At 43.4% G+C, this 16,388-nt stretch overlaps 1 protein-coding gene across 9 annotated transcripts in view; it reads left to right on the top strand.

The window, feature by feature from the left end:
• The window catches only part of LAMB3 (laminin subunit beta 3), a 79,404-nt gene that overhangs the window by 41,644 nt on the left and 21,372 nt on the right, over positions 1-16,388 (top strand). For 2 of the 9 annotated variants that reach the window (XM_068918560.1, XM_068918561.1), the window contains exons 2-4: positions 5,137-5,280; positions 6,096-6,160; positions 6,909-7,063. In XM_068918560.1, coding sequence (XP_068774661.1) covers positions 6,112-6,160; positions 6,909-7,063 — 204 coding nt within the window. In that variant the 5' untranslated portion in view covers positions 5,137-5,280; positions 6,096-6,111. Of the gene's footprint in view, positions 1-3,397; positions 3,717-3,981; positions 4,067-5,136; positions 5,383-6,095; positions 6,161-6,908; positions 7,064-16,388 lie in introns of those variants that run through there. The other 7 variants (XM_068918558.1, XM_068918559.1, XM_068918556.1 and 4 more) reach the window with 7 other exon arrangements.

Raw genomic sequence — 16,388 nt, 5'->3', positions numbered from 1 at the left:
AGTAAAACAAAGCTATTCATGCAGTAGTCACATCCTTCTAAACTTTGGCTGCCACTGCATTAAAGCATTCATTACTGAGTTCATTCTGGGTGCAACGCCAATGGAGTTACTAGAGGATAATTATGACTCTATGACTCTCTTAGTTACTATCTGGGCTCAAATGGGCTGTGTCACCTCCTCGTGGCCCCACCAGATACCCCTACCGGGGAAACCAAGTGCACAGCTGTCCCAGCAGTGATTGTGTTGACTTTTAGTTGCCCTTGCCCTGCCGAAGCCTCCTTTTGAGCTTCAACAGTAGAGGGGGCGCCAATTGGCTGTGAAACCCGCATCTCAGCCCCCACCTCAAAGCCACAGCCCGGTGGCGTTTATAATAAGTTGGGCTTGGTGGGGTCCTGACGACCGTCACCGGCGTGGCTCTGGTCTGCCCAGGGAACAGGCCATTCACCCATTTACCGGATGTGACACGGCCTGCCGGCTGCATGAGCGGGGTCCAGCTTTGCTTGTCTTATCCCATTGGCTATGTGAGTGCTTGACCACCAGAGGAGACCTATCCAGTGATTCCCTCCTGAGCCAGCGTCTGCGCTCTCCCAGGCGTTGTTTTAGGGCATGGGCCCTGTGAGGTCCTCTGGCTTCACGTGAGGTAGCAGGACCAAGTGGTGGCAGCCTACCGCCTGACCTAGCTCTGTAGATCAGGCTTGCCGATATAAACCTTTAGTTCACTAAAGCAGAGTAAAATTCTTCATATAGATGGTGAGTCTGCTCAGTCTTCCGGAACCGCTGGACCTCTGTCTATGCTTTACCCAGGTTGTGAGCTGGAGGGACGTTGGGACGGTTGGCGCATCTGTGGGGCATAAGATCAGGCAGCCCGAATACCATCAGCTGTACCAAGCCCCTGATGCCGGCACTTCCATCTGGACGCAGATGCTGCCTCCGTTCTCCAAATGACAATCACTGATTTGGACGAGGGCAGATGGGTTGCCTCTCAAACTCAACTAGGAAAAGGTACCCCTCCCGGGGTTCGAAAAGTATAGTGCCTCCCTCCAGCCACCTCAGCTTGTCCCTGTTTGTCACCAAAGTCTGAGTATAGAAGGAGCATGGGGAATCTGAATGCACATGGAACTGAGCTCTGGACTGTCGGTCAAATTAAGCACCCTAATTTTAAAATTAGAGGCTTGGGATTTATTAGCCATTACAGAATTTAAACTTGTGACACTGATCAAAGTATGTGCTACAAGCTGGCAGGACTGTTCTGAATACCCTCATTCATTTTTTATGGGAAGATTAGTTTTTAAAGAACTGGCTGTGATGCATTTCTATTCTAAATACTGTGACCTCTTTTCACCTGAAATTTAAAACCAACCCAGCAGCATCTCTCTTGATTGTTGCCAAAGTAGAAGGGACAGGGTGCTTTAAAATGTGTCTCCTTTAGACCACAGCTGGGGCATTAAGATTTTCTAATGGCAGCCCATTGTCACAGGGTACAGAATAGCATGAAAAGGGGAGACATACCTCTGAAACAGAATAGAGAAGCTGCTTAGCTGATCATGCAAATACACCGCTACAGAGTAGGGCAGTGGCCCGGAGAGCGGAGTGTTATCCACTGACTCAGCAACACAACTTCCTGCAGGAACAAGTTTTATCTGCCATCCAGGGAATGTCGTAGCCCAGCCCTCTGAGTCTGTGGATCTGACAAAGCTCAGGACAGATTGGTGTAGCTGTCGGCTACATTGAAAAAGCATTTGAAGTCCTGAGAATATCTTTCTAGTTCCTCCCTATGGAGGAACTCTCACAAAGGATCTCTGGACCTTTTTTTTTTGTTTTGTAGTGCACTTTTACCATTTTGTCTGTTCTGTATTTTACCATTTTGTCTGTTTAGTACAGCTAGCTCCGCTGTACTGATGTATCTCAATCCATAATGCATTTGTACTGCTTGTTATTCACCAGAACAATGCTATTATCAGTACATTGCAAAGTAGGCAGTCTACAGCCTGGAGCCGGATTCATCCCACCTAATGAAATGGTCTAAGATAGGAACATACTCATCCCGGGCTCCTTTTAAAGTTAATGGAGAGAAACATAGGCATCTCCAGAGAGTGAATGAATATAGTCAAAGGTGCTCTATCTAAGTGTGTCTGAGGGTCCTTGTAAATGGACTAAATCCCTAGCTATCTGATCAGAGTTTTAAATGTGGCTTGCTCAGGCACTATCCCTCAGAGGCAACAGCTGGGTGTAGCTCCTGCTTGCACGTTCACACAGAAGATGGTGTTTGGCATCCACTGTGATCCTCTTTGGGAGAGCTTGAATGTTGTTAGTGGCACAGGTACTATGGCTGGGAACATTGCACTAAGCTGTGCTGTCCCTGAACACCCAGCTGAGCACTGCTCACCCACCAGAAGCAACTGCTTTTGCTCTGTGCTTTTATTAATTTACAGATGATATTCTGCAAATGAGCCTATTCCCTACTTTTGTTCCTGTTTGAACTTGCAGAGCCTGAAATACCAGGTGATTATTTACCTTGTTTTAGCAAGCCAGTGGGGGAAGCCCAGAGGAAGAAAGAATGGAATAAGGTATTTCAGATAACTCATTTGTACAGCTTGTGGTCAAAGTATCGTTTTCCAGGCCTAAGCTCATTTGTGCAGCCAAATTGCAATGTCCTATTCTTTACAGTAATTTGCGGTGGAGCGTTGCCATTTCAGAGCGTATGAATGGTCTGAATTGCTGGATCTAATAGGAAGCATGCATAGCATTTGCAGTCTTTTCAAGAGTTATCATGAAATTATGCCTCTGTTTTGCTACCAATGGGCCTGATTTGTGTGGGGAAGGAAAGTTTAGAGGAGGAAACCTGTGGGAGGATGAACTAAACAATTTAGCTGCATCTTGCACTGCAGACTGGGGGAGAGCTCCATCTGGCTGAAGGGCAGCTGTTCCTCCTAGCCTCATAAATGTGGTTTCTAAAGGCATGAGCATTGACTAGACCAGCATCAGCCTCCTTTTTGGGTATGACTTTAAACCAGACAGAACAGACATCCACCAGTGGACATTTAGCCCAGACCATGTGCCCTTAGCTGGCTTGCAAGAATGCCATGTCCAATATCATCAGAAGGCTTGCAGAAGCCAAAACCTATCACATCTCTTGTCTTCTTTGTCTTTTCTGGGACGGTTACTCTATTCTACCAAGTAACGAAGGCAGAGAGGTTTGCTGTGATTTTTTTGCAAAGCCTACATTAGATGTTTAGCTTGTTATTGCATACAGTTATTGTTATTGATGAATTTGTCAGAGCTTGGAAACAGTTCTGTGTCTAGACTAAGTGATAAACAACCAGAGTCCCAGCACGCAGAAATTGTATCTGCAGCTTATGACGAGCTTATCTTTTGCTTTCTCTGTAAAATGTTTCAGCATTTCTTTTCGCTTCCTTTGATATGCTGTGAGCTGCTAGCCGAGGAGGGGAGGAGGCATCTTCGAAGGAAGGCTGCAGGAAGAGGAATGCAGCTTTACAGCATTGCTGAGCAGCTGTCTAAGGGCAGACACACCCAGGTCTGCTCCTTGCTTACACAGTGGTGTGGGCACACCTAAGGTGAGATGGAAACTGAGTCAGTGTTTCGCTTACTGTAGCCTTAGGGACAATATTTTTTCCAGCTTTGTTGTTTGCGCTTTCTGTGAGTTCCTGCTCTTCAGATCACATACGTCCGTGTTGCTCCGTGTGAAGATGGTGGAGGTAGGTAGCGTACACCAGCAAAGTGGCAGGAGCACAGATGCAGAGCAGTCTCACAGTTGGCCGTTGCCAGCTTATCACTGCTGAAAGCAGGAGAGAGGAATTTATTTTGAGGTTGTTTCAAAGCAAACGGCAAAGACTTGACACAGGTTCCATTTTTCTGAGGTTTGGGTTAGACCACAAAAAGGGGTTATTAGAACAAGTGTTTTGGGGTCTGTGTGGCTTTGGGGATTTGGCAAAATAAATGCAGAGCTTTTCACCTCTCCAGCTGCAGCTGAAATGCAGCACATGTTGGCAGGTCTGCAAGCCTCTAGGAGCTGAGCAGCTGGGTGGTCGCTGCGTGTGGCGTGCAGGTGAGTTGCAGTCCCAGTGGCATTTACTTAACAGTTCTTACTTGAAACAGAGCTGTCAAAAACTGAACAAACTTTAGGAAGAAGAAGCTTTTAGCACTATCTTACACACTTTGCAGGCACACTAGAAAGCTGAATTTAAGATACTGTTTCCATTAGCACTACCATAAGCCGACAGTGACTACTGAACTGTGTCAAATATAAGGAGATCTGATTTAGGTCCAAATTATAGGTGAAGGGATGGTCTCACTAGCTGGGCATTAAGCTATGAGTCTGGCTCTTCCACAGACTCTCTTTGTGATCGTGGTTGATTTATGTAGAGGATGATATTCAAAATCATCCTGGTGTGATAAATATGGAGCCTCTTTGGAAATCTTAGCACTTTTCTAGGTACCTAAATGGGAATCATGCTTCTTTGGAAACTTGGCTCTTTGACTTTCTTTACAACCAGTTAGTTTACAGTGTTGCATTTTCTAGATACTACTCAGACTTATCTTACTATATTTTGTGTCTTGAGGCATTCCAGGAACAGGGGCAGGAGAGCAGGTGCGTTATCTAGTCTGCCTGTAAAACCATGTCACTGTGCTCGAGGTATTCAGGCTGAAGCCATGTATATGAATATGTAAGGTGATTTCAGTTCATGTGGATGTCCCTAGGTAGGCTTTAATTTATCAAGTTTGAGTGCTGGTGACTGTGTTGCCTTGCCAGCACAGTGCTAAATGTGGTCTGTGAACCCTGCCTGGGAAGCTGGGCAAACGTGTGGGTGCGTGGGCTGTGCTGAGGTGAGCAGCTGCAGCAGCACTCTTGCTGGCTCTCAAGCTAACCGGTTTAAAGCTAACTTGAAAGTGTCTTGGTAGTGTCCTCAGGCACACTGGGACTGTCTTATAGCTGTAGATATAAATTTGCTTGCTGGTGAAGTGTAAAAGTGTTCAATCGCGCTGCTGTCGTCTTCCTGCTCAGTGACTTCTGTCTGTGGCTATGCCCTGTCTGGGAGCTGTTGTGAGTTATACAGTATTTGGGTGTGTATGTCTGAAGATGCCTGAATCACTCTCTCTATCTTACTACACCCACAGGCACCTACTTACCCAGGTGAGGTAGCTGTGTGTTAAAAGCAGACAGAGGAAAGAGCCAGTGTCTCAGAGCGCTGCAGGGATAACACCCTGTTCAGATCAGCTGTGGGATAACACCGGAGCACAAAAGTCCTCGCCTCAAGCCAGGTACGTGCGATATGCCAAAGGTGTCCGAGACAAGCTGTGTGTGCCTTCAGTATTCAATGTGAAGCAGGGAAAACGGCAAGGGAGAGCGTTTCTTACTGGTAGGTGAGTGCTGACAGTTCTGTTTCTAGCAGGCTCTTGCACAGGATTTCTGTACAGAAATTCTGTAGAAGACACTTTGCAATGACTTCTACAGATTTTTTTTTTCTGTCATGGAACAAGACTTAGCACCATTTGAAATGCTGGCAAGTTTTGACCTGGAATCAAGTCTGAAAGCATAGGGCAAAGGCGGGGTTGGTGAACAGAAGCTACACTGTATGCACGTAAAGAAGTGGCAGCCCAGTTGCTGCCTTCATCAGGATGTAGTTTCTAGGTGTGTGTTGCGACTTGGCTTTCACAGGGGTCCCTTGCCCCTGGCTGATCGTGCTGCTGGGAGCTGTGGGTTCCCAACATCCCTAGGAAAGCAGGCAGTCAGGAATTACAGCTCTGTTAAGAGTAAGGTGCCATGCTTGTATCTGTGGTTCACCTCAGTAATAAAATAAAGATCTAAAGACAGTGTTTGGGGGAAGAGGGCAATCTTTGATACAGTTTGCAAGAATCTTGTGTGTGCTTCACAAGTTAGACAAAAAGCTGTGATTTAATGTATAATCTGAGGGTCTGATTTTCCTCTTACTTAGTCCAGATTTTCACACATGCTACTCTGCTGTAGATCAATGAAATTACCTCCTTGTCAATTGTGAAGGAACTTAAAGGACCTAGACTGTGCTTTAGACAGTGTTTATTGCTCCTTTTTGCTCACGCTGCAAATTCTTCCCTAGGTGTGTCCTCAGCAGTATGGAATCTCGCAGCCAACTTTGTCCATGGGTGTTATTTATACTTGTGGGTAAGCCTTAGAGCACTCCCTGTCCATTTGAAAGGATATGGGGGGAAGCTGATTGAATATTTCCTGCCACTTGGGAATGACTTTGTTGTGTTTATAATTGGGATGGTATATTTGTAATATAATGAGCTATATTGCCTATAGTCTCCACGTGTACTGTGTTTTAGGTAAGATGTTTTTATACACAGCTAAACTTCTTGCAGAAGTAATCAGAACATTAACTTTATTGATAAAAAGTGAATGACAGGAAGGTTTTCCTCTTGAGGTTAAGAAATACTGCTAGTGTAAGCATTATATTAGCTGTAGTTTTATGGTAGCAGCTGGGAGATCGGTGTTCAAGAGCAGTGCTGGTGTTCTGCAAAAGGATGCTCTCTGTCCGAGCTGCTACAAGTGGCTATAGGTGCCTACAGATAAATGGGGGAAACCGGACAGTGCTGTTCAGTACGACAGGCAGTGAATTGAGCATCCCTGAAGCCCACCATTGGGAATTTTTGGTACGCATTATGGCAAAGAAGAGTTTCAGAAGTGATTGTTAGTACAAACCACTTATTTAAAATACCTTTCTTATTAAAAATAAAAACAATTTGAGGGGCAAAATACTTATATCCTATTTGACATATATATTTATATTGTAGCTTTGTCTCAACATGACCTCAAAATTGATTTATTGTGGAAAATAGTTATCAATCAGCAAGAGTGCTCTTGTACCACTCTGGCATATTACTGAGGTCTTGTTTCCCTGCTGTTCCAGCTTTATTGCAGCTCCTAGATGCACAGAGATCCTGCTCTCATGGAGCTTGCTACCCACCGGTGGGAGACCTCCTCGTAGGAAGAATCCATCACTTGAAAGCCTCCTCTACATGTGGCCTAACCAAACCTGAGACTTACTGCACACCGTATGGGGAAGTATGTTCACCTCCTTCCTCTGCATTCATAAACCTCATGTAGGGATACCAATGCATTTACTCTTGTTATCCTTGCTACCTTTTTACAGTGATGTGTTTAACCTATTTCAAGTATTTATCACACCTCCAGTAATATCAGATAATCTCACAATCTTTAGTGTCTCCTTGAACCTGTGTACAGGCAGGGGAGTGCTTTATTCCCATTTTATTGAAGTGGAGCTGTATGCGAATGCTGTGGTAGGGCAAGGGCATCGAACCTCTGGAGTCTGTGCCCCTGGTACAGAATCATCCTGGAACCAGAGAGGAAACTGCTGATATTCCCATAAAAAACTGAGCGCAAAATGTCAGCTTCTACATCAAAAAATCCCAAGCCTTCTTACACCCCAGACTTCTTAGTTATAAACTAAACCTGATTTTCAGTTATCAAAAATGAGATCATTTCAGGTCTTTACAAAAGATATAGAAAAACTTCTAAACCAAATGACCGTTTTCAATTAGGTTAGTAGTGCGGGGGTAGGAAATCGTGCTCAGAGTGTAACATGTAAGCTAGCTGCAATTGTGGATTCCCAGTCCCCAAATCTGCTACCACAATCAAAGTAAGGCTTTATGACTAAATCTGCACAGAGCCGAAAATGTTGCAGGGTTAATGTCCATAACATGAACATGTCTTAAAGCCTTTCTTTGTTTGTCTGGAATTTTTACTTCTGTAACTGTGGTGGGGGAAGCTCAAAAGGAAATAAGGGTCTTGGAAGGGCTGATTGGAAGAGACACTTGAGAGGGAATGGCAGACCTCTGATGAGGCAGTATTTTTTATAGTAAAATCCAACTCCAGTGAGTCACCCTTCTTCTGGTTTTAATTCCCCTTAAATTAAAAGGCCAGGATATGATAGTAAACGGACGTGTGTTACATAACTAGTGACTCTCTCACTGGGTTGGAGAGATTTTCATTCTTTTTTTTCGTGCTGAGCTGTTAGGTCAGGGTGGCTTGGGAGCTTTTATTTGATATGAAACTGAAGCAGCCCCCCAACCTCGACGTGTACAAAAGTAATGCCCCTCCTGGACCCTTATGCTTGGTGTAATATCTATGGTTTGTCCGGTCTTTTTCTGGGCTGAGAGTTGTAGTCAGACATTTCTGTAGTTTAGGCTCCTACTCACTTTATTCAGAACTGTTTTGCTGCTCCAAGGGAGCTGAATTGTTTGCTCACCTCTTTGACAAAATGCAGGAGAAACCCCAGCTCCTTCTCAAGGATACTGTGGCTTATGGACAAGCAAAAAATCAAGCATTTCTTTCTGGTCTGACAATATTTTTCTTCCTAATTTCTGTTGGCACTTGAGCACCCAACAGTGACTTTTGCTAGAAAAGGAAGCCTCTTTTAAGGGAAGTAAGCATCTTCAAAATCTCGATTAAACTGGTAGTGTGTATAACAGCTAGAGTGGGCTAGTAATTCCTTTTACTTAAACTTGAGAAATCACTCTGAAGGGCCTTCATTTGTGATAATCTGCATCATTTGTAATCTTTAAAGTGGAGGCTGGATGTGTCTCTCATGGTTATAATACACCTGACCAGAAGTTATCTTTCAATGCAGAATTAGTGAGTGAGGTCTTCACTCACTAGTGGAAGTCAGAATGGTAAAATTGCAGTCTTCTGGTCTTGAAGTTCCTAAAATATTCAGTCTTCATATTCGTTATACCTTACCTTACAAGTACTAGGGTTAAAAGGAGTTGGAACAACTAACACTTATATGTCATATTGAATTGGATTCTCTACCTCTAGCTTTGGGAACGAAGTCTTTCCTTCCTGAGTATCTACATATATATGATCCTTTCCTTTACTGAAAAGAGGAATGCATCGTTACTGCTAATAAATTCCTGAAAGACTGTTTCTGTTCTGCAACTGTAATGGCTACTAGGAGTTTTGAATATATCAGTTCCTATCTTGGCAGAAGGAGAAATCCCTACGTATTGAACATTTCCTGATTTCCCCCCTACTTTGATATTTCACTAATATAAATGAACTCACTTGTTCCTAGTCCCATCTCATAAAATGTAAGCTTGTTTAATTTATAGACTCTTATGACTTTTTTTGCTATATGTCTTGCTCGTGTTTTGTTGCCAAATAGGTACAAATTTGGAGTTTGTTTTGCAGTCTCAGCAGAGGGCATGGGATGAGGGGTTGCTCTCATTCTCTGTGTGCTGCACCCCCCTGCCAGCTGGCTAGTGCCTGCTGTCTGACTTTGGTGCCAGCTTGTGCTGACCCTGAGTGTGCTCTTTTGCAATTCTAGTAGGTCAGTTGCTGTGGGCATTGGTTTCATCCTCTGCTCCATTGTCTGCTTCCAGAGCTCTGGCTGTGAGACCCTTTAACCTTTATACTTTGCACTACTGATTGCTCCATTTCTTGGCTGTAGGCTCAGTATAGTGAAATCCATATGAGGAGGGACTCAGCATTGCCATTTATAGCACAGGGAACTGCAGCGATGGTTAGGAAAGGGATGGGGGGTGGAAACCAGACAGACCAATGGTCTGGCCTGAAAAGAAATTAGAGCTTGGGAAATGGCTATTCAAGTCAGCAGGGAAAGTAAAAGCAAGAGGAAAACTGAAAATAGAATTGAAATATAAGTGAGCCTGGATTTTGAGTCCTGAAGTCCCTGATGTTTGTGGACAGGCTCTCGTTGACTGAAGTGTCATTCCAGCCCCATTAATTCATCTATTTATTTAAATGCTAAGTGCAGCACTTTGATAGGAATATGGAGTAGCTACTGTCACCTAGTTGTAGGCAAGAGAAGGCACTGTGCAGTTTTCTTGCAGATTAGCAGGTTCCATGTCCTCTTGCTTAGCTGTCCCTTCTGTGACAACGTGACAGCTTTGCGGTCACATTCAGCTCTTGGCTTCTCTGCTGCAAAAAGCAGTACTGGGGCCTTGGCTTATTTAGACCAAGCAAGATTAACACTTCTCTGGGGAACCTGGACAATACTTTCCTAAGAGCTTATGCAGTACTTTCAGCTTAAAAAACATGGAACTAGAAAATAACTACAGGTTTTCTGGTTGTTTTATGGTTAATTAATTTTGAGGTACCCAAAGCATCCTGTGTATCATTGTAAAGGCTTTTGAAAAAGAATATAGCCCAGATGAGAACAAAATTGGGTTTCCTTGTGTTTATCTTGCTGCTCTGAATCCTGCTTTTTCTACAGTGAAAGCAGGTTGTGTGTGTGTGGCGGCTGGATCCTTACACCCTGACTTCCCAAAAGGTTGATCATGTGAGATATTAAGATGTTGTTTGTCTAAGGTCAAGGGGCAAGGTTTTCTCCTTTCTCTCACCTGCTTTTCATGACCAATTGGTGGATATGAACAATGAAGAGTGAGAAGTCATCTTTATCACTCCATGAGTCTGGTGATAATGGGTCAGCCAGGTGAGGAGGTGAGAAAATAGGTACGAGATAAACCTAATCCTTAAAACCGTTATGGGGAGGGGAGTGTGAGACTGTCAGGCAAAGAGAAATCCTGGTGTGACAGAGTCTTTCTTTTACTGACAGATCATTGCAGTTATCTGGTTGAAGTTATCCTTAGTGTCTCTCCCTATAGTGTCTAAGCACTGAATCATTTTTGACTAGTTCCAGAAATACAGGCCAGTATTTGTGAAAGGGAATATGTTAAAGACTCTAATGCTTCTGTCTACCTCATTGCTACCATCTGACGGTTACATCTGCTTGCCCACCTGCATGAGTTGGTAGGGGATCTCCACAGTGATTCTGTATCACAAGAAACATCTTAGTCCAAATTATACTGCCTGCTGGATAGTTCAGCAGCCCCTAGACATGTTCGAATAGGTGAGTTCACGCTAAAAGCCGCTGTGCCTCCCAGCTAACTTTCTTTTCAGACCCGAGGCCTGAATCAAGCTCAAGCTTCCTACAGAGGAAAATGCATCCCTAGAATCGTGAAATAATTGTGGTTGGATGGAATCACAGGAGGTCAAAAACCTTGCTCAAAGCAGGGCTGCTAGTTTCAGGTATTACTCCATAATATTTAGGGTTCACACAAAATAATCTGTATTCCTGATCTGTCGAAGGTAACACAGTAACAGTACGTTACTGATCTGTGCTTATCACATCTTATTCTTGCATTCAGGCACATGCTGTTCTTTGCTTCGAGGCTATGTCTCTACTTGCAGGGGCTGTGTGGAAGAAAAAGGCAGTTTCCCCACTTATTTTCTCCTCCTCCATTTTCTGTATCCTCTTTCTGCCACATGGTTGTAAATTGCCACATATGCTCAGAGACTTCACGTCATCCCCTCATAGACAAATTGTAGAGGCAGCTGGACTCTGGCAATGTACGCGGTGTGTGGAGATAAAATAATACAGCATGGTTTATCCAGACTGTCATCCTGGCAGATTTTAAATGATGTTTTGCTGAGGGGACGTAATGAGTGAACAGACTGTGTGAGGAAAACAGGCACCCATGTGTTTGCTTTCAAGCAAGAGAAATTAATTGAACTTCATCTCCTTAAACCAGCGTGCTGTACGCCTAGGATGTTTGTCCAACAGATGACAATGGCTGCTAGAGGTTGTGCTTTGCCTGGATTCTGGTCATTTAGTATGTATTTGCTGACTTCCAATACCTGCTGACCTAACTAACAGCAAGATTCAAACTGTCTCTAGAGGCCACATGCATGTTTGTTCAAGGTATTTGCCCTTAGGTTCTTAGTCACAGATGTTCAGCAAAAACCAAACCTCTGCTTTCTGACTGTGAGTTAACCTTGAGAAGAGAGGAAAGATACATGGGCTAAAGCATGTAGATATAGTTAGACTCCCAGAAGGAATATACTACCATAGTTTTTAATTGATTACTGCTGTCCTTTAATGATATTAAATTAGGTTGCCCTTGACAAATCAGGCCCCAAATGCAACTGGCTCCAAACAGCGTAACGCTCTCCTCAGAGCAGCAAGTGCCAGGATCTTGCTGGAATATTTATCACAGGAAGGAAATGGAGCTCTTGGACAAGAACTGGGCAAGGCTGTAATTTTCCACTGAGAACAGGCAAGGCCAGATCTTTGTTTAAGCGGTACTGAATACTGCATTCTTGTCTGAGCAGCAGAATGAGCAGATCCATAGACTGGGTGGGTCATGAGATGCCTCTTCCTGAATCTCTGCCTCACTTGTGATTAGGGACAATGCTTAAGTTGGGGGAGTTTCATCTAAATTATTTGTTACTCAATTCTCTGTTGCAAATGCTGGCAAAGAATAGACAGCAGCCACTGAGCTCAACTCCTACAGGTTACTGCACAGCTTTGTGCTCTGGCTATTTCCAGAGGATGGAAAGCTGTAGCTGAGTACCTTTCTCTTGTTCAAGATGTTGTGAATATTTTGAAAGCAGTGACAACAAACACTGCTCAGGTCTGGATGTCATTTGCTACAAGTCTTGCCAAATTCTCAGCAAACAGCAGTCTGGCTTCTAGCAAGCTCAGGTGAAGCTGAAGTTAGAGGAAAATCATTTAACTGCTCGTTGCCTCTGTAAGGGTGTGCCAAGCATTTAAGATTTCAGGTCTGATCTGCATCTAGTTGTGAGGTCCTTCTCTTTTCTTTAAATAGTCAGAAACTTTTATCCAGTCTTTATTCTTTATTCATTCTTCTTCTTCATCTCCTCTGTCACCTCTGAGTTTTGGGGTCTCCAGTAAAACCAAACTGAGGGTCAGTTCACTCTATTTGTGTTTTGAGCATAACTTCAGAACTCGGGCTTCACTGTGTCCTTTCTGACTAGCTGGGAAAGGATGCAAAATTGGGCATTATGGCTAAGTTTTATATCTGTGATTCAAAATTGAAGTGCAGATGACAGGTCTCTTTGCACGTAAAAACTGCTCACTTAGAAGCTTAATGACTGGTAATTTCTGTAGTGTTTTCCACTGAACGTGTATGAAGTACTTGACAGGCAAAATGAGACCTACTCCATTAGCCTGGCATAGGGGTGCTATGCAGCTGGTGCTAACAATTAAAAGAGGCTGAAATAGAATTACACACCTTGACTTTCGCCTTGTTCCTAAAATAACTTATTCTTGCTGTCCATCCTATTTTTGAATAACTCTCTGTCTCTCTCTAGACATATATAAAAATTCCTGCTGTCTTCCAGATCTTCCCAAAATAAACTTGGAATTTAATTACTGTCCCAATACACTATTTGTCATGCCAGACCACACAAGGTTACCATATGGGAGGCTGGATGCCAGGAAACCGACTGACACAGTGCCTCTTCCTGACATGAAGCTGAGTTAATAGAAGACTACTAAGGTCTCAGCAGCTATTAAAGGTCTTCATTTCAAGGCTAGAGAGAAGCAGCTTCCCATTTTTGCTGATGAGTAATGTCAGTTTATTTTGGTTTATGCATCTATGCCAGGAGGTTTTATTTCAAGGGCTCTGTACTCATATTAAAATGGCAGATAAAGCTGCTTAAAATACTTTGGTCAGAGTCCATCAGCTTAAAATTCTTTGAGGTTTGCTGCCCCTGCATGTGTGGAGAGGGGGGAAGCATGGGAGGTAAATGAGCAACTGATTTTACAAGGTCATAAGAGAATGACAGCCGCAAAGATCTGAAGCAGAACTGAGGGAGAATTGCACAGCTCAGGGCTGTGTTTGCATTACGTGAGAGTGCATTCGCATGTATGCACACACAATGCATAAGTGTCCCAATGACATATATTTGTCCTTTGCAGGTATCGGTCACCTGCAGACAGATGCATATACTTTCTCTCATAAAGCTTATTGCATGCATACTTCCCATTCTAGCTCATAGTCTTGGTTTGCCCTTACATGTAGTGTATGTGTATTTTTATTTGCAATTGCTGGTATTCTTCTAAATAGATTCCCCCTGCATTTATTTCTAAAACATTAATCTTTTTTTCCTCAAGGTGCTAGCTTTTCCTCTAAAATGACTGTCTTGTGAACTACCTTTCAAACACCTTGAACAAAATTTCCTTTCATCTCAGAGTTTCCATAACCAATATTTTGGGTGACTATAAGAGCAGCTTCGCAGCTTTGAGATGTAGAAGGGCATGAGCTATTGTCAGACCTACAGCTTCTTCTGCGTTCTTGTAGGCCTTTTCAGTGCCTCATCTCACAGGATCACTCCTGGCACTTCCTACAGCATGTACATACTTTTTATGTTTCAGTAGCATGTGAGCTGGGCTGCTGGTGTTTGGCCATGCTCACCTGGGAGAGCATTGGACAAGACCAACTATGGGAGAGGCGTGGGAGAGCTGGGGCCGAGGACTGCCTTGTGGGTCAGTGACCCAGCTTAGACTCTAACCTCTTAATTTCCATTTCTGTCATGTGCCTTGATGTATTCCCAGCAAGCCTATCTCAGATGAATCTACTGAATCATTCACTATGCTGGTTAAAAAGAGGAGGGGAAGCAAGGAAGGGTGTTTTCTTGGTAAATCTCCCCTCAACCCACAGCTAGATTGTCATTTTGGTAATTCCCTCTGTCCCGAGGAACTTTGAGACACATAGTCAGTAATAGCAAATTCTCTTGTGCAATAGAGTGTCAAAATTTGCTCAAAGTGTATGAAATGAATTTTGAATTTTGGTTCCAGTGTTAATTTTAGCCTTAAAACAAAACAAAAAAAAAGACAAGCCCTTTCTCAGCTCAGATTTCAATGTTCAGGTCTGTCACTGGAAGTTGCATTTTTTTTCCCCTTCCTGTCCTCAAGCACAGACCTACTCAGTCTGCCTTCGCAGTTGAGCTGCACGCTGGAGCTCGCCCAGAGCTACTCTGTGTTGGCCTCAGCAAGTTAAATGTGAGCCGGGCTTAGCAGGCAGACCTTTTCCTTAGTAAGGGATATATGGGACAGGTGCAATCCAAACGGTTGCAGATTGCAGAAGCTCCACAGGGTTAAATGATGAAACTTTACCAATAAACTGGAAAAGATTTTCACACTGAGCAGAGCTCCCAGGATGATTCTTGGATAAATTTGAAGAGTCTGTCTCACATAGATAGTTTCATCTTTACTTGGGACTGCATTTTAAAAGTGATTGAAGCTTTATTGCCAAAGCATTACGTTGCATTTTAGTTGCTAGAAGGTACTTTTCTCTAGGGCTGTGTGAACGGTCTTAACAAATATATGAGAATAATTCCTGATAAATAATTTATCTGAGATTAACCTTCCTTTCCCCTTGCAGAAAGCCTTCCTTTTCCCCTTTCTAATCAGTCAGAATTGTGAAGTTTAATAATATTGGGAATTGTTCATTAAATTATTTCTGTTGATAATTCCCATAGCTTTCCGACAAACAATTTGCTACTAGTAGTCATTATCTGAAATGAACTCTTCTGGCTGGACCAAACTGCATTGTTTCTGTTCTGTACTAGCAGAGCCAGAAGGAGTTGGTAGACCCAGGGAAAATGCATGATTATGCATTTTGGAGTCCCTTGGGTGCTTGCTCTGCAGTATTCCCTGTGTTATGAATATTGTAGTTAGCCAGCTCCTGTTATGGGATATTTATAGATGGAACATAAAGAGTGTAAATATAATAGAAACAGATCTATCTAAACTAAGGATCTCTTCTCAATATCCAACTAACTCTGCTGAAAGGTTCCCAAGTCCATAGGCAGGAGGCTCAGTTCTACGTTTTGCTAGAAACTAAAACCAAACCACTGTCTGTGCTCAGAGCTGCTGTAGCTTCACCACTGCTTAACTTCCTTGTCAGTAGCAAAGCACCATCTGCTAGTGATGAATGAACACAGCCTCAAGTTGAGAAAACCATCAAACAGCTCTGGATTTGCTATTAGATGATTATAGTATCAATTTCTGTTTTCCATTCAAAACCAACCTACACTTTCTATGGTTTGGGTTTTGTGCAAGTGCAAGCAACAAGGTAGTTCTGGACAGAGTTTTCCCCTGATTTTTTTCTTTAAGTTGCTTGCTCCAGGCACCTGTTGTCTCTGCCCTGACAATGAAAGCTGATCTCATCACTGGGGTCCCAAATACACCCCATGCCTATGGTGTTGCCTCATGCCACCCCGGAGACCTCCCGCCCTCACAGCTGGGGCATCTCATATTGCCTCCTCACTGTCAGCTGTTAATGCCTTTTGTCAAATGTTCTCCCCTTTTCCTAGCTGCTTCTCTCCTGTTAAACCTGGTTTCCTCTCAAGGTAGCTTTCTGAGCACCCTCTGCGTTGAGCATGTCAACCTGTACATGCTACCAAGCCTTTGAGGCCTATCTCCTGCCGTTGCAGCAAATGGCATTCATAATCTTTCATAACTTTATCCAGCTTCAGGATGTGTGTATTTAAAGTGGATGTCCCACTACTCGGTTTGAAGGCAGCTCTGGTACTTGACAACTTT

The sequence above is a fragment of the Struthio camelus genome, chromosome 24, assembly GCF_040807025.1.
Source record: "Struthio camelus isolate bStrCam1 chromosome 24, bStrCam1.hap1, whole genome shotgun sequence".
Taxonomy (NCBI): Eukaryota; Metazoa; Chordata; class Aves; order Struthioniformes; family Struthionidae; genus Struthio; species Struthio camelus.
Note: the sequence above shows the minus strand (reverse complement) of the source record. Positions and strands in the feature narration are given on the sequence as shown.